Source organism: Solea solea, chromosome 1 (assembly GCF_958295425.1).
Source record: "Solea solea chromosome 1, fSolSol10.1, whole genome shotgun sequence".
NCBI classification, from domain to species: domain Eukaryota; kingdom Metazoa; phylum Chordata; class Actinopteri; order Pleuronectiformes; family Soleidae; genus Solea; species Solea solea.
Genome location: NC_081134.1, coordinates 40,742,859 through 40,768,009, shown reverse-complemented (window position 1 = coordinate 40,768,009; position 25,151 = coordinate 40,742,859). Strand labels below are relative to the sequence as shown.

At 39.9% G+C, this 25,151-nt stretch overlaps 1 protein-coding gene across 1 annotated transcript in view; it reads left to right on the top strand.

Annotated features, from left to right (window-relative positions):
• ctnnd2a (catenin (cadherin-associated protein), delta 2a) overlaps nucleotides 1–25,151 on the top strand; it is a 225,123-nt gene that overhangs the window by 57,010 nt on the left and 142,962 nt on the right. Inside the window, exon 3 of the mRNA XM_058635385.1 lies at nucleotides 16,962–17,074. Within this exon, the coding sequence (XP_058491368.1) occupies nucleotides 16,962–17,074 (113 nt within the window). The remainder of the gene's footprint in view (nucleotides 1–16,961; nucleotides 17,075–25,151) is intronic.

The following is a 25,151-nucleotide window of genomic DNA, read 5'->3' as shown; positions in this document are numbered from 1 at the left end:
AACAAAATATAAATAATAATGTGGTATTGAAAGGACGACATGGAGGAAAAGAACACTTGCCAATCAAATTATGTTTCATAATTTGATTGATTGACACAGACTCGAGCAAATGCACTAATTATTGTTATTATTTGATAAGCAGTGTTTCTTTGCATATGTGCGCATGTGTTAACGCGTGTGGGATTATTTGTTTACTTACATACATATTTTCCCAGCTCAACCCCGCTCCCCACTCTTCCCTTTGCTTGTTTCACACTAACACTTCTTTTCTCAGTTTCTCTCTCTTTCTCTGTTGATCGCGATGACATGGCCGCAGCAGCTCTTGTGACGAGAGGCTCTCATTACACTCAGCAACAGCCTCTGTAGCCAATTAGTGGAGGAGTTGCCAACTCTGTTCGCCTTCAGAGATTATATCTCTATCTGCATAGACAGATTGTACACACACACACATATGCAGTTTAACATATTTTATGTTATATTGCATGTTTGGCTTTTCTTGTGGTTGTCATGTTTGCTTTTGTCTCAGTTGAAACATGTTTGTGTGTAAACCCTCAGATGTTGAGAGGTGTTTTTTTTTCTTGTGTAACCATTTTGATCATACATCAAAAGAGAAGGAAATGGGACAAAAATAAACAACACTCCTCAAAACTAGAGTCTACTGCATATCACTCCGCATTCAGACTGTCTTGGGGAAAGTTGTGCAGCAGTTTAGCTAAAAGTGGGACACACTTCTTCCCCCCACACTGTGATAATACTTGTTAAGTCCTTGAGCGCTCCTGAAAAGAACACGGCGTACTGTATGTCACTTCATCTCAGCGTAAAGACAACACTCCTTTTGATACACGCCGCACTCGGTGTGTTTAAAAATGTGTCAACACAAACGCACTTTCAGCCACGACCATCATATTTGTTGAATCATATTCCACTATTGCTGTAGTGCAAAGTATGTATGCCTCTTCTTCTTTCTCTCTGCTCTTTTATTGCTTCTCTGCCATTATACACACACACAGGTTTGCACAGCTATTCTTCTCAGGACACTTCATTGACTTCCAACAATTTGGACAAAGCATTATTCCTAAACATATCCAGTTTATGCCAAAACCTAACCTTAACTAAAATTCGATTCTTAGCCCCAAATTCAACCAGAAATGAGGTTCTGCCTCATTCCGACCATGTTTTGGTCTCCATGAGGATTCCCCACCCTGACAAAGTCGGTGTATTACGAACACACACACACACACACACACACACACACACACACACACATACTTTGCATGGTGCCAACATTGACCAGTCAGGTTGTTCCATTTACTTCAGAATAAGTCTGGAAGAGCGTTCGTGCCTCAGAGATGACCGTGATAAAGTGGTGTCCAGAAACGGACCACGTTTACACGCGCACACACAAACATTTGTGCATTCCAAGTGGTGCAAGGATCAGCACCATGGACAGTGGTTGTCGCACATGTTTCCCAGCCCAGGAGGAGAGTGTGTTGGAGAGGCTGAGCAAAAAATCTGTGTGTGGATTTCTTTTTCACATCCATGGAAAGGATAAAGACACTTAACATATGACTGCAATGTTACATTACAGTCATATGTTAAGTGTCTTGTCAGTCATATGAAGGCACTATTGATGCATTAATGAAAAACCCTGACATGTTCACATATTTGTCAATTGCTTATATATCTGTATGAAGTGGTGTTGCAGCAGTATGCCTGAAAAGTCTGCATGCACGTAAACGTTAATCCGCTTTCATTATCCTGGGTAAATCAACTGATTAATAGAATACCTTATTATAAGTAATATAATCTTATAGCTGGGATTCCCCCAATCATGGTGTTTACTTGGTCTGTGTGATTTAATTGTCGTAATCTCTTAAAGTTAACTGTTGTGGAAAATTGTATACAAGGGGAATTGTGAACTCCAAACCTCTTATTGAGTCGATCATCTTTAATCAAGTCTTTCAAACAGTCAGACGGTAGTGTTTTTTTTCACACACTCGCAGCCCAATCAGTGTGTCATAAGTCCCCAAAACACGCCTGTCACTGCCTGCTAGTAAGCTCATCTGAGTTTGTTTAAAAACAACAATAAATCTCCTGATATATTTAATTTGTTTGATTTAGGGACGTGTTGGGGCTTCCGCAGCAGCAGCAGCAGCAGCAGCAGCAGTCAGTTTCAGATTTATGGGAGCACGCTCACGTGTTGGCAAATGGCAATCTGTTCGGAGCTGTGTCCCAGCAGAAAAATAATGCCTCTCAAAGCAGTGAATCATCACACCTTCCGATTCTCTAAAAACAAGCAGTTCATCTAATTTCCCCATTAAGTTTCTACAGCGCTGAATTTTTTTGGGTAAATAGTGATATTGGGAGCACGGTGAGGAAAGTCAGACTGTTTAATCCTGAGAGACATGCAACAAGAAAATTCTAATTATGGCTGGGCAATAATTCAATAACTATGTGTATGTGTACATATGTAATTTTCTGTTAGATTGAGACACAGCTGTGAATGCATCACATATGTGAAACATGTCTGTTTTTTTTCCCTTTCCACAAAGAAACCACAGTTAATTATGTCTTCATCTTTTACCCGGCAGCAGAACTCAATTTTTAATCGCCTGACATTCAGTATTGACTTTTTAAATATTAAAAAAATATATATTTTATCCTGAAAATGTCCAGCCCTAATCATGTGTGTGTAAATATATGATATGTAAATTCACTTTATTATTTTTTTTAACAGCTGCAAATGCAGTTGTTTAGATGTATTTTCATGGTCAGAGTTGCGTTTCAATTGTGACTCAAATACAAAATGCCAAAAACCATCGTGTGAGTGACGAGTCTTTGTCCTCGTAGTCATGGCAATGAGATAACGAGTCCAGCGGCGCCTCAGGAGGACAACATCTTGATTATCAGCGACTGCTGTTGCCTCCAAATGAAAATGAACTCTTGACATTTCACTGTGACAATCAATAACACTTGTAGTCATCTTATCTATACAACAAGTGAGGGGGGTTGGACGGAGCATTTACACACATATTCATACACACTGGATGTCTCTATGTGGTTTTGTGTTTGTCGATTCACTTCACATTAAATTGGCCACCCACTTCTGCTTTGTTGGAATTGTGAAGGATTTATTTTATTGCTGTGAATTTGCTCTAAAGAAAGGAGCTGGCAGTGAAAGCTTGTTAAGCCCTTTACCCATCATAGGAGACGGCGCCGAAGGGCCTGTCTGCGATTTTATCATTGTCATGCTTGTCGCTCCGGTTTAGTCCTCCAGACTTGCACGTTGTTTCTGTCTCACGCACCCCCGCCACACATGCTCACACAAATACCTGCACTTGTACACATGTTCACTCTCACGCATGCACATTGCAGACGATTTAGTCGGACAGAGGAAACAGTACAAGCACTTTACACAGACACGTACATTACTCACCTCACACACACACACACATGCACGTGAAGCCATTATCCACTGTTTGCAGCCCTTTTTCGCTCCTTTTAAAGCCAATGACACTGCCGTGTTGTACAGTAGACTGACACTGAGTGTGTGTGTGTGTGTGCGAGAATACTCTTACTCTTCATCTCTACCTCTGACGGTGTTTAAACATTTTCCTTTGTCCCATTTATGTGCTGATAAAAGGCTTGTCTTTCACTTCATGTTTTTAAATCCATTAAATAGAAACGTGGGCAGCTGCTGTCACTATTTTTAAATAGGGTAGTGCACGTTTGACCTCAAATGCACTCGGATGTAGTTGTCTGCAAAATTACCTGGGGCGGTTATGGTTCAGAAGCTGGATTAGGTCATCTACTAATTGGAGGGTCATTGGTTTGATTCCTGGCTCCTCCTGTCTGCATTTTCAATTGGGTGTGCAAGATACTGAACCCCCATTGATGTATGTGTGCACAGACACTGCAGCAGCAAGTATGAATGAGACCTTTTAGTATTGTGTGGCTTGAGTGGTCCGTAAGACTAGAGAAGCACAATATAACATTTAATATTTGCCAATCAACGCGCATTCATATACTTCTCATACTTGGAGACAATGCTAAGTTAATTTGACCTGAATTTCATCTCTCTCTTTCCTTGAAACCGCCTTTGTGTGCACACTTCTTGGGAGTATTGTTGCTGTAAGCACTCGCATCTACATGTGTCAACCTTGGACTATGAGTGTGCAAAGGTTTTGCGTGGGCTTGCACAGGCTAATCTATCAAAACAAGTGTTTGTGATTACCAGTGGATGGATGACCTTTGGGGGTCTCTCTGGAGCCCCTGTCACATCATGAGGTGGAGATGGAGGGCAGGAGGGGAAAGAGCTGACGGGGAAGGAAGAGAAGATACTTGCTGGGCAAATATGTGTGTTTTTATTTGCTGTTCAAGTTATGGTTTTGCTGAGCATGTTTGTTCTTTTTCAGCATCGCCTCGCTTCATATTTATGCACTTGCACAGAGTTTCAACCACGGTTTACAGCAATACTTCACATTGCTCCACTGGCACAAATAGCCAGTGCCCTGCTCAAGGGCAATCTGCCAGCAAATGTTGAGAGAAGGCAGGGTATTTACACATTCACTTTACTTGCCCAGAATATCCCAGGTGGTCTGAGAATTTCAAAATTGCAGCTTTCTGGCTACAAGTTGTTTCTCTAATCTTTAGGCCCTCAGCTGAATGAACACATCTTTTGAGGAACAACTGGAACATATAATAACTTTCTGCATGTTTTTTAATTTTTTTTTTAATAATTGCATACTTACAGTTACTAATTCACCCTGTTTTTGATCCCAGATGTTCCAAAGAGCATGTGCTACATGTGTGCAGTCCATTAGTTTAACATTAGGTTTTTAGCCAGTATACACAGACAGTTAAATCATATTGAAATCTGGAAAGCACCAACACATTTATACTTTTTTGAGATGATGAATGTTCCAATTGAGCAAAGCAGTTATTAGTTATCATAACCTTAACTGTATGTGTGTCAAACCTTCCTAAACTCAGTCTTTATCCTAAATGTATCCTTACCTTAGAGTGGAGGATATGGCAAGACATGTTTTTTCCTTTTGTTACATTTTCAAATGGATTTAATTTCATGTAGTATATCAAAGTATATATATTCAGCATATACAAGAATATAGAAGAAAAACACAAATAAAGTAAAAGAAACATTATTTTAGAACAGTGTTTCCCAATCCTGGTCCTCGGAGACCCCTGTCCTGTATGTTTTAGATGTTTCCATCATTGTTTTTTGTAGATATTACTGTAGATGAAGAGAAGACCGTGCCATATGACCTTACTTTTTTGACACTTTCTGTGACATTAGCTGGTTTTCTGCTGGGTGAAATCCAGGTGTTTCTAATGCCACTTTTTCACTACATGGTCCCGCCAAGCCTCGGCTCGACACGGTTTGGTTGGTTTTCAATTACAATATAGTACCTTCTCAACGTGGGCGGGGTCATCACAACTGAAATACAGCGACAGGGGTTGTGATGCGGCTCGTCGCACGCGATCCCTGGCTTTAACCAGTGCTTTTGCTAAATGCACCAGACTCCTGTTAAATATTGAGATTTTAGACATTTCTGCTAAATGTTAGGAGTTTTAATTGATCTATAGTTCAGCATTGTTTGGTTTGTTTCTTGTGTCGGGCGTCTCGCCTCATGCCTCTTCCAGTGATGGCACTCTGACCAATCAGTGGCCGGCAGTCTGACGACGTCACACAGAAGAGGTACTAGAAAAACGAAAAAAAGTACCAGATACTATTGCTAATGGAAAAGCAAAAAAAAGGTACCGTGACAAGGCGAGTCAAGTCGTGCCAGGACCATTTAGTGGAAAAGCGGCATAAGATCTCGCAGTAACGATGTTTTGGATGTCTGTAGAAGTGATCAAATATAGTTCTTTGCCTGGTAAAGGGTTAAAATGTGTCAATACCATGGTTCCCACCACTTGAACACACATGCATGCACACACACTCACACACACACATTGATCTGCAGTGGCATTTAGGCAGTGACATTTTCCAAATGACATTTTGTCCATAGCCAAACCCACAGACGGTGAACGCAAATCCAATCATGCAATCTTCTACACTGTCACGGAGCCAACACTTAACACATGCATGTGACCTTGCATACAAGTGCACACGAACACATGCAGCCTCCGTCTTTACCTTGAACTTTGTCAGCCGTCCTTTTTCTTTGCGTTGCCAACACAAACTTGATTTTAATACTGCCAATTTATCTTTTGTTGTTATTAAATGCGTCCCCCAGTCATCACGTAAATGATGTTGACAGATACAATCATTTTCAAAGCGTTTTTGCTCGAGATGAGATTGATGAAGACAGTGCGGATATAAGCTGCTGTAATGAGGCTGACTAATTGGACATTACCTTCTTTTAAACAAAGAGCCTGATTCATGGACCTGTGTTTTATCACTGCAGACCTCATTAAATCAGCTGGCACCGTGACCTAATTGCCTCCGAGATGGTTAAAAATATAACTTTGACCAAGTGAGAACAATGGATAGATTCACTAAAATCAAGAAAAGGAAAAATAATGATGTGTTTATCAGTAAGTAGCTTTTACATTTAACATTTTGTGAATGAAACTCACTTCTATTCACACAACGTTAAATGAAAATGTGTGCAATTATAACTTCATCAGCTTAAGAGCTTGGATCAAGAACTACTTGCAAAATACACTCTGTTTTTTAATATGACGGGAGATGAACTGCTTACTTGTTAATGTTTGGAGCTCTAGAAAAATAATATTGACACCCACATACTTGAATCAATGCTTATTTCACTTTTATTGGTGAAGGATGTCAGATTTTGTGGCTTTGCAATAAAAAAAAAAAAACAAAAAGGGAAAAGAAAACCAAACATGAAAAATGCGTTGTGCTTCTTGCACAGATTACATTTATTCAGTCTGCAAATAAATGTCCCAATGAATGTCAGAGATATGAAAGACGTGGTTTCTTTTTTTAAATCAATGTTTATTACTGTCAGTTGTGACACCAGCTGAAATGAGTCTTCATAATAAAATACATTTCACACGGCAAGTAACAGTAGCTAGAGAAGCTATCAGCGGCTGGAGAACTAACTCAAAAGTACTATAGGTTTAATAATGTTTGCTGCTTCGTTCCATTACTGCTCTGCATGTTTGGACCGTTTTATCATGAGACCAGAACATTTTGGCTCGTCTATGTCTGCTCGCATGTGCGATCATTATTTTAGGCTACTGGCCATTAAACGGCAAGAACCAAGGGGAGCACAGAAGAGGAATGAGAGTATTTACAGTAGGGAACGGTAGTGAATGGCTCTTCTTATATAATAACTAATTAGACAATTCATCACAAGTGAGATACAGTAGAACTTTTTACGCAGCATACCCATAGAGAGTTGGTGATTAGTTTACATTTCTCATATGAGAACTAAACAGTCTGTTACTCGGCACAGTTAATCACAAAGAAGTTAATCAATGTTACACTGCACCAACAGGTTCACACCCATTCCATCAAACGTGCTCAGATGAACGCGCAGACGTATCAGGAGATCAGCAAATGCTGCCACCATGTATGTATATATATACATATATATACACAGCATTTGCACAACAGCGTTCAACAATAATTTAACATGCCTCTGTTTGAGTTTATATTCAAAGTAACTGTAAAATATTAATGTTTTATTATTATACATAATTAGAATAAGTCATTTTTGCGCACACACCAATTAGCGATCGTGAATTTGACCTCTGCATTGACCTCTGCATTGAACCCATTCTTATTACACACCAGTAGTGAACACACACACACACACACACACGCAAGCTGGGCACAGGAGCAATGGGAGAGTGAGTGCCTTGCACATGGATTGAACCAGCGACCTTCTGTTTAGATTCCAATTCCTTTCTTCTTGGCCATGGGCTGCTGATTGGTTGTTGTTGGTATTTTAAGAAATAGATACATACTCTTTACTTAACGTTTATTTTCTTCTTTTCCTCTTCAATATGCCATCCATTTTCTTCTTCTTCGATTATGTAACCTGAACAGACCAAAGCTATATTATGCTAATATGTGGCCATAATTAAGGCAGAGCTGTGTTGTGTCTGCACATATGTGTAACCAGGCTGACTTTCCAGATTTCAACAACACCTTTTGTTCAGGCTGCTCAGGGCTTTCTATTTGCAGCACTCACACACACACACAAAGTGAGACAGAAGGAGACCTACTGAAACAAAGAGCAGCAAGTGTGACAGAGTGACAGAGTGAACAAGAGAGGGAAATTGGAGACTGAGGGATGATTTCTTTTTGCCCACTGAGCCCTTAAATAATTTAACGAGGCAAAGATCTGTATTGCTGTATTTGTGTGTTGAATATTTATATACATATAAAACTGCTATGGGCCAGCTGTTGCCAGTCATATCACTGGGGGCTGTGCTATTTTTAAAGGTGATTTACAATTCAGAATTTAAACAGATATGACTTGTGGTTGTCACAAGTAGTTTATGAGACAAATATTATGACCAGGATTTGGGGAATTTTACTTAGAAAAAGTATGATGAATATTTTCAGTGTTTGTAATCTGGAACAAACCATTAGCCGAGGCCCAGCAGCGTCTTATTTTCAGCTGTTTAATGATGTGGCTCTTTGATTTGCATGTTTCTGAAGATGTTTTGCTGAATTCCTTTTGGCTAAACAACACAGAATCCCTTCAAATTCAGAGCAGAAGAACTGCATTTAAGTTTGATGTTTTTTGGGAGAATGAATTTCATGACCATTTTCTAACTTTGTAGTTATTTGACCCACAAATACAGTATTTGTAGACCTTTTGACTCAGGGAAAAAATGAAATGTATAATACCCAAGAAAACTTCCAGATCGACGGGGACTAAAACAAATTTTTGCATCAGCAAGAATTGTGATATTTCATTGCGTTCCTGCAGCTTCATGCTGGTGTCATAAGTCACAAAGGTCACAAAATGATTTGCTCCCAAGCTGTCCCCAACACACAGGGTTTAAAATGAGAATAAGTTATGGAAGAGGCAGACTCAGCCCTCCCTGAATATGATAAAGGACTTATGTAAAATGAAATGCCGAAACAGAAATGTCAGGGATTTCCTCTGGTATTTGAGCTCAGTCAATGTCTGTTTACGTCATCAGCTTTATTCTCCCAAAAAAAAAAAGCTGGGGAACATTTGCTTGCTTTCTGACTTCCGGGGAGTTTAACCATAGTTACATAGCTGTACTAAATGTTCTCTCAACCATAGTGATAAGAATATTTCTACTAGGGCTGCAACTAACGATTATTTTCTCGATTAATCAAGTACTTGTTTGGTCCGTAAAAGAAAATATTGAAAAGTTTTGATCAGTGTCCACAAACCTGGAAATTGTTTTGTCCACAAACCAAAATGATACAATTTTTATTGATTTGTGTGTTATACGGAGCAAAGAAATCAGAAAATATTTACATTTAAGAAGCCGAAAAATCAGAAAGCTTGCTTAACTATTGAAAAAAAAAACCCACTTAAATTGATTAATAGATCAAGAGAACTGACTGTTAATTTAGTAATCGATTAATGTCTTCAAATTATAATTATTCTTTTGGTTTTGGGTTATATAGATTTTCAGTATGACTGTTGTAGCATCTACTACCACAGTAGAACCACTCAGGCATTTGCTGCTAATGTAAATTCACTTTTGTTAAACCCGGGCTGATGTGCAAAGTACCAGTCATTACTGTGATAGAAAAGACCATAGTTTCTCTGGTGTAAAACAGTAATGAATCTTGTGTTATGGGGTAAAAAAGGGAGATATAGAGCAAAGTTGATGCAGAGTGAAGCTGTTATATTTCCTTGTTTAGTACAACTGATGTTTGCCAGATGGCTACAGCACCTGTGTGCATGCTTACACACAGATGCACGGACTTATACACTGACTCCGCTGTTTACTCCAACTGCAAGTACATAACCAAAACCCCCCTCAGCTCAAACTGTTGTAAATATACATTGGACTTTCTCTTTGCTTGATTTTGCAAACTCGCTCAAACAAATCCTTCAACATGAACAACCATCGATCGTCTGTCCCCCTTTTGGACCAATAGTAGTACTATAGTACTAGAGGATAATTGGTCAGATTTTGTCCCGATCTGGCCCTTCCAACAATCACGGGTACCTACAGATTATTTGAACAGATTATCTTGCCAAATTATCCTGTAGTGTGAGGTGTAAACAGACACATCAGAGTCGATTTGAAATCCTTAGTATTATATGCTTTAATAGTTGCGACTGAACAGCGATTGGGGCATGAGCAGAACTTGCCCCCCTGTCTGTTATTGTGAAGACACGTTAAATCACGCGACTTTCTGTGCGATCCCAAATCCTTGGAATCTCCTCTGCACTTTCTCTGGATAAAAATATTGAAAATCGGTTACATAGTTTGTTGTTTGTGGTCTCTCCAAGTCAGATTTGAAAATGGTTGACCAAACATTGGTCCTTTAGTCGCTGTGGAAAACAACTAAAAAAACAACAAAAAACATTGGAAACTCTATTGGAAGCTGCGCATTGTCAAAATCAAATGAAAACCTTTATGGCTGAAACATGCATGGCTTTAATTTGAAAGGGCTGACAGGAAGTATAGTTTGACAGAAGTCACTTCAGTGTTTATGTCTGATACACTGCTGACTACAAAGTCTCTCAAATAGTGTGTCGGGTAAGACGTCCAAAGTTTGGGAACGTTTTAAAAGAGTGAAGTGCAAGCTGTGCTGGCTGACATTTATCTTTTCATTTTGTTTTGTTAGACTTAAAAAGTGTTGGAGTAGTGTTAGAAATGTGTGGCGAAGCAGCAGCAGCAGCTGCTTCATTGTATAGGTGTGTTCATTCATTTGCTATTTTCACTCCCCTATTTATTCATTTTTATGCCACTTTTCTATTTAGTTTTTTAAATTCATAAACTGCTTCCATGCTCTCCTGCTGTGTCTTTCCCAGCATCTTGCAGGATCAGAATGAGTTTCTTTTTTTAATTTGCTTTTTTGGTGTTAACAAGTGACATGATTTGCACCAGCACTGTTGTAAAATTCAAGGTTAAGAAACAATTTATCATTTATTGTGCTGGTGTTACAGGTTAAGTGATGTGTTGAAAATCAACAAAATACTCCACTAGCCGGTTGATCTGACATTTGCTGCCGTGTGCGTCATAATTCAAAAGCTCGCTATGAAGTGTGTTCTTGTTAAAAGGTAAATTCACCAAAAAGTTCAGATCTTTTGTTCCAATCCATTCATAATAATTTTTGCACTGCACAGGTTGAATTATGAGGCTGGCTCTTTGCAATGGCGTATCTGTTTAATGTTGGCTATTAATTAAGTGTGGATTTTAAGATTTTTGTATACATCTGTAGTGTAGAACAGTGTTAATCATGTTATTTATAACATCCTGGACCTGGAACTCCAACTTTTTTGTTGCTTTGACAAATGGTCGACCATGAAAATCCTTAGTCAGGGGCAGCCCCAGTGGTTTGGAGCGTGTTGAATAAGGTGGTTGGTTGTTCAAAGAACAGTAATGGTTGTTGTTTACAGTAGGTAAAGAACAACGGTGATCTCATAACCACTAAAAATAAAGACGAAAAGCCCTATGAAGATAATATACAGATGGCTTTGAATGGAAATTATTTCATGCTAAAGCTTTAGCTCAAACAAACATGTTGAATCTCACTCAGAAGTCTCCATACACACATCCCTAATGTCAGCTCACAGCAGACCTGTGTTGAAACTCAGACACACAGCATTGCTTAAGAATAACGTCATTAACATGATCGGGACATTCTGGTGATCTGTTGGCTTTTCTTTCTATTTCCTTTGTTTTCTCTTTCTTGCAAAGACACACTCATGAAAAGGCAGCAGATCAGGTCTCCCTCCTTCGGCCATCATCTCGTATGTCTGTCATCAGCAGAGGCATCAGAATCTCCTCTGTCTTTCTTCCTCTCTTTCTCCCTCTGCTTGCTATTTTCTGTCCTCCAGTCTTTGTTTCCTTTTTATTCTACTTCTCTCCTGGCTCATTGTTGAATTTCCACACTCATTAAAAGGGACATGACAAGTGTCAGAGGGAGAAAGAGAGGCAGAAATGAATCCTGGCTACATTCGAGCCATACTTTGGCTTCATGAACCACAGCAACGGCTTTGGAAACGAGCACTGTGAGCGGTGGCTTCTATGTTGGAGGAATTTTAATATGCAAGGGAGTGATTGAAAAGAGTGACCTTTTTACAGCGCCCATTTACATGTCCCTTTCCCACTCCTTCATTCCACTCACCTTATCCCAGTTTTTTTCCCCCATTCCTCGTAGCTGATTGAGGAAAAGAGGAGAAAGAACGAATGCAAAGCTCACTATTATTTCCCAAATAAGGTCATATAGTCTTTTGTTTCCAATCCAAAAACAGCATGATTAATAGCTGCCTATAGGGATCATCATTATGCTTCTTTATAATTGGACTTTATCTCTTGAAACACACAGACAGCACATACTGGCTTAATATGGAACGTTTAACTTAAACAGAGAGAAGAACTACACAGACACTAAGAGCAGTAGAGCAAACTGTGACCATGGATGCTTTTTATCCCATTTATCCCGTATGTTATCCTGCAGTCTGTACTTTACCATGCCATATTTATTGCCCTTAAATGCTTTCTGTGTTTGTGTTTTATCGCCTTTGGACGATTGCCTTTAAAAGTTACAGCAAACACTTTATAAAACCTGGATCCTGGAAGTGTTGTTGATTTCAACAACAATTTATCATTTTCTGTCTGGCAGGAAAAAAAGGCTGCCATTTTCTTTTTTTCACAGACTTCCATTATGAAAAAGTAAATAGCCATGTCAGTACTACCAAGTTAAAGTGGCGTTGTAAAATGATTCACTTACATTAGTTGTGTTCTCTGTAATGTGGTCATGTTTTTTCTTTTTCTAAATAACGCTGTCTAGGAGTGTTTTCTGTTGGATAATGTGATGCTCTTTCCATCTCAGTATAATAATGTCCTTCTCTGTTGCCCTCCTCCACAGGGAGATCGGATATCACCCCGCTATTCTGTGTGTAGTGTCTTGCTAAAGGGCATCAAAGCAGAGTGGAGGATTTGACATGAATATATGCAACTGTAAACACAGCTCCGGGTTTATACTGTAGATGTACATGTTCACTGTATATTTGATGTGCTCAAAGATGTGGGAGTGACTTAGTGACCCACTATGTATGCATTGTTTACATTAGAAGTGCAGCTACTGTCTGTCTGTGTTGATTCATGACATGGCATCACATCATTTACTCAAGTAAACTGGCAACCTCTCACCTGAGGCTACAACAGTGCATTGCAATATTTACAGAAGTTATTAGGAAGTTCAACCTCCTCACTCACTCACTCTCCCCATTTGCCTGCACTCATTCACTCAGTGATCCTCTGTTTCTGATGCTGATTGCATTTTGCAATGTCACTTCACAGAATTATATTTGTCTAGAGCATGGAGAAATTTGCATATGGTTTATATTTACTTTGTGTGTTATCTCACTCATCTTCTGCTGCTTCATCCTCCATATGAGGGTTGTGGGGGGCGCTGGTGCCAATCCCAGCTGACATAGGGTGAAAGGCGGGGTACGCCCTGGACAGGTCACCAGTCCGTCACAGGGCCACAAGCAACCGTCCCCTCACACACTCACTCTAATGGTCAGAGTGTGTGGGAGGAAACCGGAGAACCTAGAGAAAACCCCACGCATACACGGGGAGAACATGCAAACTCGGGTCACAAATCCTGGTCTTCTTGGTGCAAAGGCCAAGAGTGCTTCTATGTAATCTCATCTCGTGAAAAATTTGCATCACATTTGGTGTGAGAGCACCTTAACACAGTTTTTGTTCCTGTACAGTAAGCAGGAGTACATTAATTTAAGTAAGTTAATGAGCGTTAACTGCTTAATGACAAGTTCTCTAAACTAAAATGAGAATTATATGGTGCTCATGAAGCAGGCTGGTAATATTCCTGTCTTTTTGTGTGGACACTCACTAGATGTGACTTGCCCCCTCCTTCAACTTTTTGTTGAAGAGGTAATTGAATACAGTACGCGGGTCATCTCTGTGAGAGCAGTGCAGGCACGTGAAAGGGCAGAAACCATGCGTGAGGGAGGAGTCAGGACCTCTTTTATAATGTTGAGGGGTGGACGGGGTTCTACAGTTGCCATAGACACCTTTTTTGCTGATTGTGCCTGCTGCTCTATTCATATTCTGAGAGGGAGGCGGTGACACACAGGCACAGCATATGCATAACATAGTGCAATCCTACACCTGGTGCATTTAGATAGAAAACGCACAGTAGAGCAATAGAGAGCGGAAACTCCCAACTCATCAGTTTTATGGATTGCTGACGCTTACAGACATCAAGGTAAACTATACAACTGCATACAAAACAAACTTTTTATTTGGTTGCATTGTTCAGGGTTAACAGAAAAGGTAGCCACGATGCTACCCAGAATGACAAATCATTTAATTTTGATGTCACATGATTAAGTTTACATGGTGATGCAAGATGTATACTGATCCAACATCTGCTTTGTCGAACTAACGTTCATATATATATATATATATATATATATATATATATATATATATATATATATATATGACACAGAAGATGTGTTTCTTCTACCTGTGACAATGTTGATCAAATGTTTCCCAATACATTTATTACTTCCTGTCCTTTAGTAGATATTGTTTTGTCTGTTTAAATTGACTGTACTTTCTGTGTGTGTAATAAGTTTTATGAGTGTTTCCAACTGGGCTAATGGCATTTTACAGCACATATTTATATCTTAATGTACACTGTATAGTGATGGCAGTAAGAAAAATTACTAAAAAGCTCTAGGAAATTCTCACATCCATAATCGATCAAACCTAAGCTTTATTTGCCATTTGGACAACTTAGTTAAACTTACTTATCTGGTAAATTCTGGTATAATGTCACTTTATAAGCCAATTCATAAATGTCCTCTCAAATATCTTTGTCAGTTGCAGTTCATCGTGTTTGGCGTCATTTATAGTAACGTATCAGAGACACAGGTTGTCCTTAGACAAAGGAGTTGGGAAAAGAATGTGACAAAGGGTTATGCATAATTTAGCAAGTTTCACCCTCACAGGTTTACCATCTGTTTTGGCATTCAGGCATTTACCACGTCACCTCAGCGGGCTTTTAGGAAACTTAACTGTTGAGACCCTACATCACCAATTAGCATAATGCTACTTACAGTGCATGGATTTACATTTTTACACCTCGAGGATTTAAAGGAGTTGCATTTGTGGCAAACAAGGTGACAACAGTCACAGTGAGGAGCAGAGCGGTGCTTCGAAATGAGGCAACCCGCTGTAAAATAAAGCTGTAATTTACATTTATGGGGGCCTAAGACTTTAATAGACCCTGTTCAAATTTCCAGCATCAACTATCTTTGCAAATCATAGGGGTGGCTGAACCAGCGAGTTTGTTATTCATGTGTATGAGGATTTAATGTGTCGCATATAGATGAAGAGAAAAAAAGAATAATTTATTGAGACAGAGTGATGAATGGAGGAAAGCAGGGATTATTTAGTATTTATGAGTGTGTCCCGTACATGTGGTAAATAATGCAGGGGTGTTCATGAATTGCAACTCTTTTATCATTGCAGTCCCTCACTCTTATTCACTACATACAGGACCTATCTGATGTATCTCCTGATGCTCTTCCTCTCTCTCTGGTGTGCAGCGTGTTGGCATCTCATCTTAAATTGAATTTTTAGAATCAGAATTATATATAACCTGATTGGAACACATCCAGAAAGTATGGGAAACATGTATGGAGTTTTCAAATTACTAATTTGTCTGAAAGAAAAGAGCTTCTTCAGGTTAAAGTGTCAAGTATTTAGTGTGACCCTTGAACAATAGTATCTCTGAAGTCAAGTGACCAACACTAATCACCACCAATTGTTTTTGAGTTTATTTTCCACATGTATCACAAGTGAATTTCACCAGAAAATCCACTCAAATCTGTAACAAAATCTAAATGTCTCATGACTTTCCCTCCTCCTATTCTCCATCACCTCCTCCCACCATACACACTGTGAATGGTGAATGCTTTTTTTTAATGTGTGCTTTTTGAATATATATATGAAAAATTGATCTGCATGGAAGTTATGTACACATTTGTCACATTTAATAGCCAGGAAGAGGAAGAAGATTTTAACTACACTGGGCAGCTGCATCGCTGTAATTGGCGACTCGTGTATGCAGCCACACACATGATAGCTTGGGTGACTTTAGCCTGGCCTTATGTACATCCTTGTGATAATGCTGTCTAGATTGGTTCGTCCGATGGCAGTAAGACTTTAACGAATTGCTCGAGTGAGTCACAGAACCTCTGCTTACTAGATATGATGATGTACCTCTCCTCGAACTACATATGTACTCTGTGCTGAATGTGTATGTGTCGGAGAGAGAGGGGAAGAGGGAAGAGAAAGTAACAATGAAGTATTGGTGTGTTTGAGGGGAAGGCAGGGAGAGAGGGGAAGAAAGACTGTGTATAGTTATGAGTAAATTGCTGTAAGCATGTGTGAAAAGGGGCAGACGAATTGCATTGTGCTCTCTAGTGTTCAGGGAGGAGAGATGATTGAAGTTGGAGACTTGGGATAGACTGGGGATCAACTCATTCAAAGCTTTAAATGGCTTTGAGAAAACCAATCAATCCAGCATGCTCTCTTTCTCTCTGTCTGCTTCTCGCTCACACACACACTCTTCATCTTGCATACGCACGCACTCAATTGCACATGCACATTATCCTCAGAGGGGGAGGAACACCCTAAACTATTGATCTGCTTATACATGCACAGCTTCGCTTCCCTGCAGATTCTCAGCTGTCTCTCTTTTTGTGCCGCTCTCACCCTTTCTCATGTGCACTTTTTGTTTTTATCCTCACCAGGAACTTCAGTTTGAGCGGCTGACCAGGGAGCTTGAGGCCGAGCGTCAGATTGTTGCCACCCAGCTCGAGAGATGCAAACTGGGATCAGAGGCAGGAAGCATGAGCAGCATCAGGTGACATTCAGTTCCTCTGTCTCTCGCTGTTTCTCTCACACACACTCTTTCTCTCTCTTTGAACATTGTTTATGTTGTGGCTGGGTTTTGAGCATATGCTTATATGCATGAGTCCTTGTATGTTTGTGTAAAATTTCCCTCAAGACTCTATACATGTGTGACATGCACACTGTTGCACAACCACAGCCTACACACCGATGTTTTCTCCTCAGTCATTATACTGGAAAGTCTTACCACTGTTACCCCTGCTGTGGTGTGCATTTATCAGCTGAATGGCTGGAGATGCGCTCATGCACACACTCACACACAAAGGACTCTCTTTAAATGATCTATAGCACTGTGGCGCAGGTGTTTTGGGGCGTGTCCAACTCCAGTTGCATGGTGCATTATCTCAGGGAGTTATCTCGGCGCAAAGGGGTTGTGTTTAGTGTCTGAATTGTGCTTGGGTGTGTTTTGGGGCGTGGCATCAATTGAGCCAATCAGAATTTTGCTCGTCATTCTCTTGAAAAGCCAGGTGCGCATATGCCTGGCATATAAATTGCATATGCAGGCGTGAACGACTCCCTGCTGGAGATAGAGATGTGCTTGTGAGCCGGCCTGGTTGGGCCAAACAGGAGCGATGGGATGGGGAATAAAAGAAAAAGCAGGAAAAAATTTAAACAATGCAACAAAGTCAGGTTTGAGGTTAAGAACAATTGGCAGAAGTTGATGGTGATGAGACAGAAGCACACTGTCTCAACACAAAAAAATTGCTGTGTTACATTCAAGATGATGTGCATTATTTCAATTCTCATTTGAAGCAGCAGAAGACCAGTTTTCTAATATCTGAAAAAGACAGAACCACAGGAGCAGATATGTGTCCCGTTACCTCACAGTTGAGATCTGACAGATGTGGCCTGGCAGCACAGCCTGGCAGCACCCCTCTCTCTCTGTGCTAATGGCTATGTGGTCCTTGGCTGATGGACCCTGTGCCTCCTCAGTCTAATGATTTCCTCTGTCCCATCAACAATTCCATTAGACTGCACAGGGTAAGGAATTTAACTGACATTCAAACTGCATATAACTGATGAGGTAGAGGAAGAGGAGGAGGAGGAGCAGCGCGTCTGTGTGTGTGTGTGTGTGTGTGTGTGTAACAAGCATGCATTGTGAACCCGCCCATGTAGGCACATCTCATTCACCGTTTAAATAAGCATGAAAATACCACTGACCAACAAAAACCTGGTCTAAAGTTAATGGCGTGGTGCCTTCATGATGCTTCAGGGAGCACACATGCATGGTCACAAAATGTCCTCTAACGCATGTTCTATCCATAGTCCGTGGAACCTTTTTCCACATATTACAACATTAATAAATCAGAGGCCTGAAACCCTTGGAAATATTTCATTACGTTTCCCAATCAAGTCTGACCTTTCTGCCGCTATGACTGCTATTTTAGATGAGGGAAAATGAGCGAGGGAGAGTCCAGATGAAGGAGTGAGGGCTGGATGAAGGAGTGACGTGTTAGCTTACTAATATTTAATTTTATGTGAGGAGCTTAAACGTTAAGCTTAACATCTCCACCTTTCCTTTTCACATTTTCTTCCACAGTGGCCTTGCCTTCATACTTTGGAAGATACTTTGCAATTTTAATTAAAGTGATTTACTCTGTGACATTCTGTTTCATGTGTGTAGATACGAACTGCCTGCATTGTGTCTGTGTGTTTGTATGCGTTTTTCTGTTATGTCAAAGAGTCAGGTTGATATAAATTCAGCATCCATTTGACACCCTCAGGCAGATTATTGCATAAGAGGGGGAGAACAGAGCGTCCTGAGGGGAAAAAAGACACTTTTGAACTTTCCCAGTTCATTCTTTTTGCTCCACCAACACATCTCTGTGAAAATTTTGAGGCTTCTCTCCAGGGTTTGTACTGAAATTCCATGATTTGTTCATGTACTTGAGTTGTGATACAAAAACTCACATGGCATGATATATATATTCTGTACGATTAGAATATCTGTATCATGACCTCGAGTATCTACAGCAAAACATTTGTTCAATCCATTTCAAGCATTTTAAAAACAATTCTCCAACGGTGTCACACACATTCTGCTCCTATGAAAAAAAAAAAAATAGTCCAAGACATAACTCAGCTAAAATGGTCTCGCTTTACACTTTTACAGTCTGTGCATAGAGAAGCATGCAGTACATAGGATTTCGGATTGATTTAACACTTTTCTTTTTCGATATCCGACCCAGAGACTTTGACCAGTAGCGCACGGATACTCACTGTTCTATCGGCTCATTACAGTATAAATTCATTGTATACAGACACATTTAAACATTGAAATTTAAATGTACTCTATGCATCAGAATTTTTGTCTGAATTATTCAGTATCTCCTCTCCACGACTATGACATAAGAAGCTTTTTACACCTGGATTTGGAGATTTCCTCCCATTCTTTTCTGCATTTGCTGTCAAACTCTGTCAGCTTAGCTGGGCACCGTCACTGGCCCAACATTTCACATTCACAATTTTCACATTTTCGTTTTCTCTCCAGAAATGTGTCACAGCTTTGCCTGGAAGATTCAAGGACATTCACAAAGTGATCACAAAGCCAGTCCTGCACTGTGTGCTTAGGACGTCACTTCCCCTCATCACTGACCAGTCTCTTTGAGCCTGCTGCTGAAAACGTCCCCTCCTTAGCATGATGCTGCCCCCACTGTGCTTTATTATAGGATGGTGTTCTGCAGGTGATAAGCAGCACCTTCAGTCATGACGATCAGAGTCGAGGCCAAACAGTTCAGTCTTTGGTTCACTGTAAACCAGGCACTGCTCTTGGGAATCTGTGATGCAGCCATATGGTTTTGTAGATTTGACAATCGTAGGTAAATTCTGATTTTAGGCTGATTTGAACGGATAATCTGGCCAAATTATCCTGTAGTGTGAGGGTTTAACGGACACAGATTTTTATTTTTTATTTTTTAGCGTCATTGGACACGTAAGAGTCTTCCCGATTTCAAGTCATAGGTATTAAACTATAAAAACTTAAAAATGTTCGATAATTATGAATGAACAGTGTTCGGGGCGTGAGTTGTGGACGTGAAGGTGAAGTCGTTTTCTGAAATCCTGGAGTGTGGGGCAGGCTTTAAGTGTCTGTGCCAGCCAAAGTATGTCTGCTGTCAAGTCTGCTCTCTCACAGTTACATCATCTTATGATTATCACATCAGATATAGAGGACTTGCTTGGCTAAGCTTTTGTCTGCTGACAGAAAATTCATGTCAACAACAGAGTGTGATGTGCATTTGCCTTTCTTTTGGTTTATACATACACACATGGAACAAATTAACTTTTTAGTTAGTTTTTGTCAATTCTGATGCACATAATCCCTCTTATTAATTATTTCCCCTGTTATTTTCTTTTCTCAAGCAACTACAGATATTAATAATATAACGGAATGATCAGAGAGTGTTTGATGCTATCCACAGAGACAGAGCTAAACCTTTCTCATGTTCTCCAACATCACTGCTCATTTCCTTCTCCTTCATCAGGGTCTCGGTGACAGGCAGCAGCTAAATTTAGAGTGGGCTTGCTGGATCTGAGTAACAAGGTGTTATAATGGAGCAGCGGGTAAAAATTATGAAGGCACATGACAAAGGTGGCAGGGGCGTACTGACACAACTATTAGAGTGCAGATTTTTTCGCCTATCTGGGTGTAAAATAGCCACAGTATTCACACAGGTGACAATATACAGAAATGTGACACTGAGCAACCAGTAGTATCCATCCCAACAGTGTTATATCAATAGTCTGTTTTCTCTGCTCAACCTTTGCTGTTATTGTGACCATCTCAAGTGTCCGTGTGCTCCAGGAACTTGCCCGAAATGTCATCTGTAGAGAAGCAGGTAGCTTCTGCTTGCCTCACTGAGACATGTAATGAGCTGACACTTTGGTAAGAGTGAGAGTCGGGAAGGATGCATTGATCGTGAGGTCCATTCTTGCTCTGCTACATTATAGCCGGTCAGGCCCTGAGGCCCATGGGAAATGTCCAGCTTACAGGTTGTCCATATGTGATATTTGAACTGGAAGGTAAAAATAGAGAGAGATAGACATAAATAAGGAGTCTTTTCTGACATTGGATGAAAAACCTACTCTGATCTAAAGTAACAGTGGGTCAATCTGACTTTGACAGGCTTGAAGTGAAAGTAATGTTAAGACCACACGCCTTGTAACCTGTCTGTCTTATTGTTCCAAATGTGTACAGTTTTGAATCCCCTCTGCATGTGTACTTTATTTACATACTTGATGCGAGTGCTGTATTTGTGCATATGTGTGTGTTGCTGGAAGCCGCTGTGAGCCCGCGTGCATGTCCTTAGTCAAGTTTCGGTCGAAAAAGCAATTCAGGCATCTCAATGGTCTCTATTGGAGCTGAGGACCCAAGAAAAATAAATAAAAAATCCGAAACCCAGGGCATTACTGACAAACATCTGTTCACACTGTGAGCTGTTGGCACGTGACGCAGCGCTTTACAAGAGGGAAACACGTACGTGCACACATTCACACCAACATGCAAACATGTAGACTCCCAACACCACGCTGAGACTAATTTATCATTTTTCTAACATTAGTGGTAAGTGGCAACCAGTGGGAAATGTTCACTCCTGCTGTCCTTTCAGCCCTGACTGGCTGCACTGCTCATGCTTTTCGTGTTCTTTTAAAGGGAATCACCACCAAACTCATGGTTGATGCAATTTGTTTAATCTATTTTTTGCCAATACAGGAAAGCCAGAATGCCAAGATCTGTATGTAAAGATCTGATTTTAGAAATAACACTTTAATGAAAAGCTTGTTGCTTTTTTGTTAGAAAATAGTGAATTCAGGATTCTCCCAGTTTTTATTCCAAAGACTGGGAAAAGAGTGAATTTTAGTAAAAATTTTCGAGCTGTAATATCAATAATGCCAATTATTTAGATGCTGTTATGCCTAAAGTTACTAGATGTTCAATGTTTTAGGGTTAAGGTTAGGTTTAGATCTTGCTGAGGTGTTCAAAACCAAATCAAAACAGATTATTTATTTAACACTTTTTCTTTTCTTTAGTCTTTTATTTAAATACATGGTAATAAATTGGTTAGAACATATAATAATTGTTATAGTTTTTAAGACTCAAATTGGATAAATACAACATATACATGTCTTCACAAGTTAAGATTGTGTGTGTGTGTGTGTGTGTGTGTATATGTATATATGTGTATATATGTGTATATATATATATATATATATATATATATATCCTACCAGTTAAACACCTTGTAGTATTTGTGCAGAATGTGTATATTACTGTAAGCAGTCAGGCTTTAATATTCCACAGTAGGAAAATAGTGTTGTCGTGGTAAAGCCATGCCATTAATTAAAAAGGACATAGCACTTGAAAATGCTATTGGGCAATTACTTTAAATCTGAAAGGTCATGTCAGATAACAGTAATCCAGGCAGACCCTCACATGTTATGTAGGCGACAAACAGAGTTGAGCGTAACAAAAGTGGCCTCTAAATTAGTATTTTGTTGTGCTTCATGGAATTATTAGCGTTTAGTGGAGAGAGAAAAAGAAAACACAGTGCACTAAAGACAGAAATAAAGAAGGTATGAGGTAGAGGAGGAAAGAGAGAGAGAGAGAGAGAGATGGCTAATAAATAGCTTTCATTACCCCGTGGCTGCCACAGAATAGGTTCATTGATTTATTATCTTCCATTTTTCCCTCCCGTTCTCTTGCTCTCCGTCTTTTGCTCGTTCTCATCGTCTTATTTTCTCTCACACTTGTCTTTGTCTCTCTGTCCTCTAGTTTTCATTTCTATGTTTTACAGACATCATATTGCTTTATCACTTTGCTAATAAACCCAATCGATTCCCTGTGTGTTCTCTTAACTTGCCGTGCGGTATATCTCGTCCTGGATATTAAGTGCTGGCTTTGTGCATGCGTGCTGGTCTAAAGAGCGATGTCGAAGAGACTTCTTTTTGCCCTATAATTTATGAATCAGGCTGTCATGTATTAACCTCACTCATGAGATAAAGCATGTTGATTATTTCTGTTTTCTAAACAGATGGAGCTTTGCTTCAGGCATCTCCGGATCCCTCCCCCCCGTTGCTGTTTATTGTTTGTGTGTTAGTAGGAATCATAAAATATAGATAAAAGAAAAAAAAATATTGATTTCATAATGGCACACATACTGTATGTTACCTATGGACGGAGTGAGAAGGATATAGACATGCTCTGCTTTAACCGTGTGCGCCTACGTGAGTGTGTGTGAAAGCGTGAGGGAGTGTGAGGTGTAAAGTTAATGTCCTGGGGCGGTAACAGCTTTCTGATTGTGTTGCTCAGACTAACACATCTGCCCAAAGACCCCCGGAGGGAGGTCAGAGAAAGGTAAAACCTATGTGTCCACGACAGGTGTGTGTGTGTGTGTGTGTGTGTGTGTGTGTGTGTACGGCACAGGGTGAACAATAAGTCACCACACACTCAACACTGCTGCATGTTAGCGCCCCATTCTCAGAGCCTCTGTCTGACTATTTATTCCAATCAATCTGTGACATTTAGTTCCACACCAGCAAGGGCCAGCGCCGCTCTTTGTGCTGCATACGAACACACACACACACACTCACATATCGCCACACAATTCTTCAGCCTCTGCCCGAGACTTTTCTCAGGGGCAAACAGACTTACTAGACTATAAAGTTGTCCGACCCTGAGGAGCAGACATTCACACCACTGGTATGGTCTTAGTCTTCACACACTTTAGAGTTGATCACAGCAGCTAATAGACTCCAGGCACTTGGCAAGTGCCAGAAACATTTGAAAGAACAAAAAAACTTTGGATCACGCTCTGTCTAAATTGCTCCCATCTTATTTTCTCTCCTCTCCTCTCATTTTCCTTTCTTGTCCTCATAGCCCATTTGGCACAAGTGTTTTAAGAAGAGTTTATGGTTATACTAGCAGCATTGCAAGGCAGGAATTAGGAACATTTGACCTGACGATGGTCATAACTCGGTTATGACTCATCCTTTGGGGAATCATTAATAGCTGGCTCAATTATCAGAGAAATCCATTCAGTAGTTTTCAAAACATTGTACTTCAAATGTCAAATGATATCTTGAGCAGATGAGATTTTGAAGTCTGGAGAACAATGTCATTTACACATTTTTGCCATCTACAGCTGATGAGATAGACATAATAATAAGTCTTTCACTCACTCACTGACATCTGGATTTTGTTTGTATTTTTTCTGGGTCCAATGATTCTTATTGTTGTTGTTGCTATTCAAACAGCAATTTGAAATCTTTCAGTCACAGATGAGTTTGAATGAGGCACTGAAGAGACAGATAAAAATTGATCCTCCATCACTGGTCTCAATGGTGCTTTCTTCAGTTATGTTGTGTTTCCTGCTTCCAATTTGTTGTTTTCTACCACAATGTCTGTACCATTGATTTGAAAAGCAAGGACTGCTACTTTTTTTTCATAGTTTTACCCACAATCAAAAAAGGAGAGATAAGTTTATGTGATTAAAATTGACAGCCACACTGTCCTTTCAATTACATCAGTGAATCAGTCCTGTTGCAATTTATGAACTCTATGCATGCTAATCCTTTCTGCGAATTGAATGTGAAATCGTTTTAAAGACACAGTACACGCACTGATGATTTGTGTTTTATGTAGTCGAGAATTTGCAGGTCCATCACATTCGGCCAGCTTTTCGACTTCTCTGTTACTGACCACCGTCCTGCTTTTGTCACAACTAAAATACTGCCCAATTACTTTCCTTTATCTCACTATACCCCACTCTGGTCCCCTGCGTTGTGTGATAATAGAGGGATCCATCACACCATTAGCTGCAGGCGTTTTTATAAGCTCAGCAAAATGCTGCATTGAGAGAACTCAAATTATAGGTTGCTGCATTATACCTTAAAATACACCTTGAGTGTGTGTGTGTGTGTGTATATATACCCATGTGAGTGATAATGATACCACCACTTATGCTACCACCAAATGACTGATGATGCATTTCCAAGAAGAGATGAGAATAATGGTGGCAGGTGGCTTTTGTCCC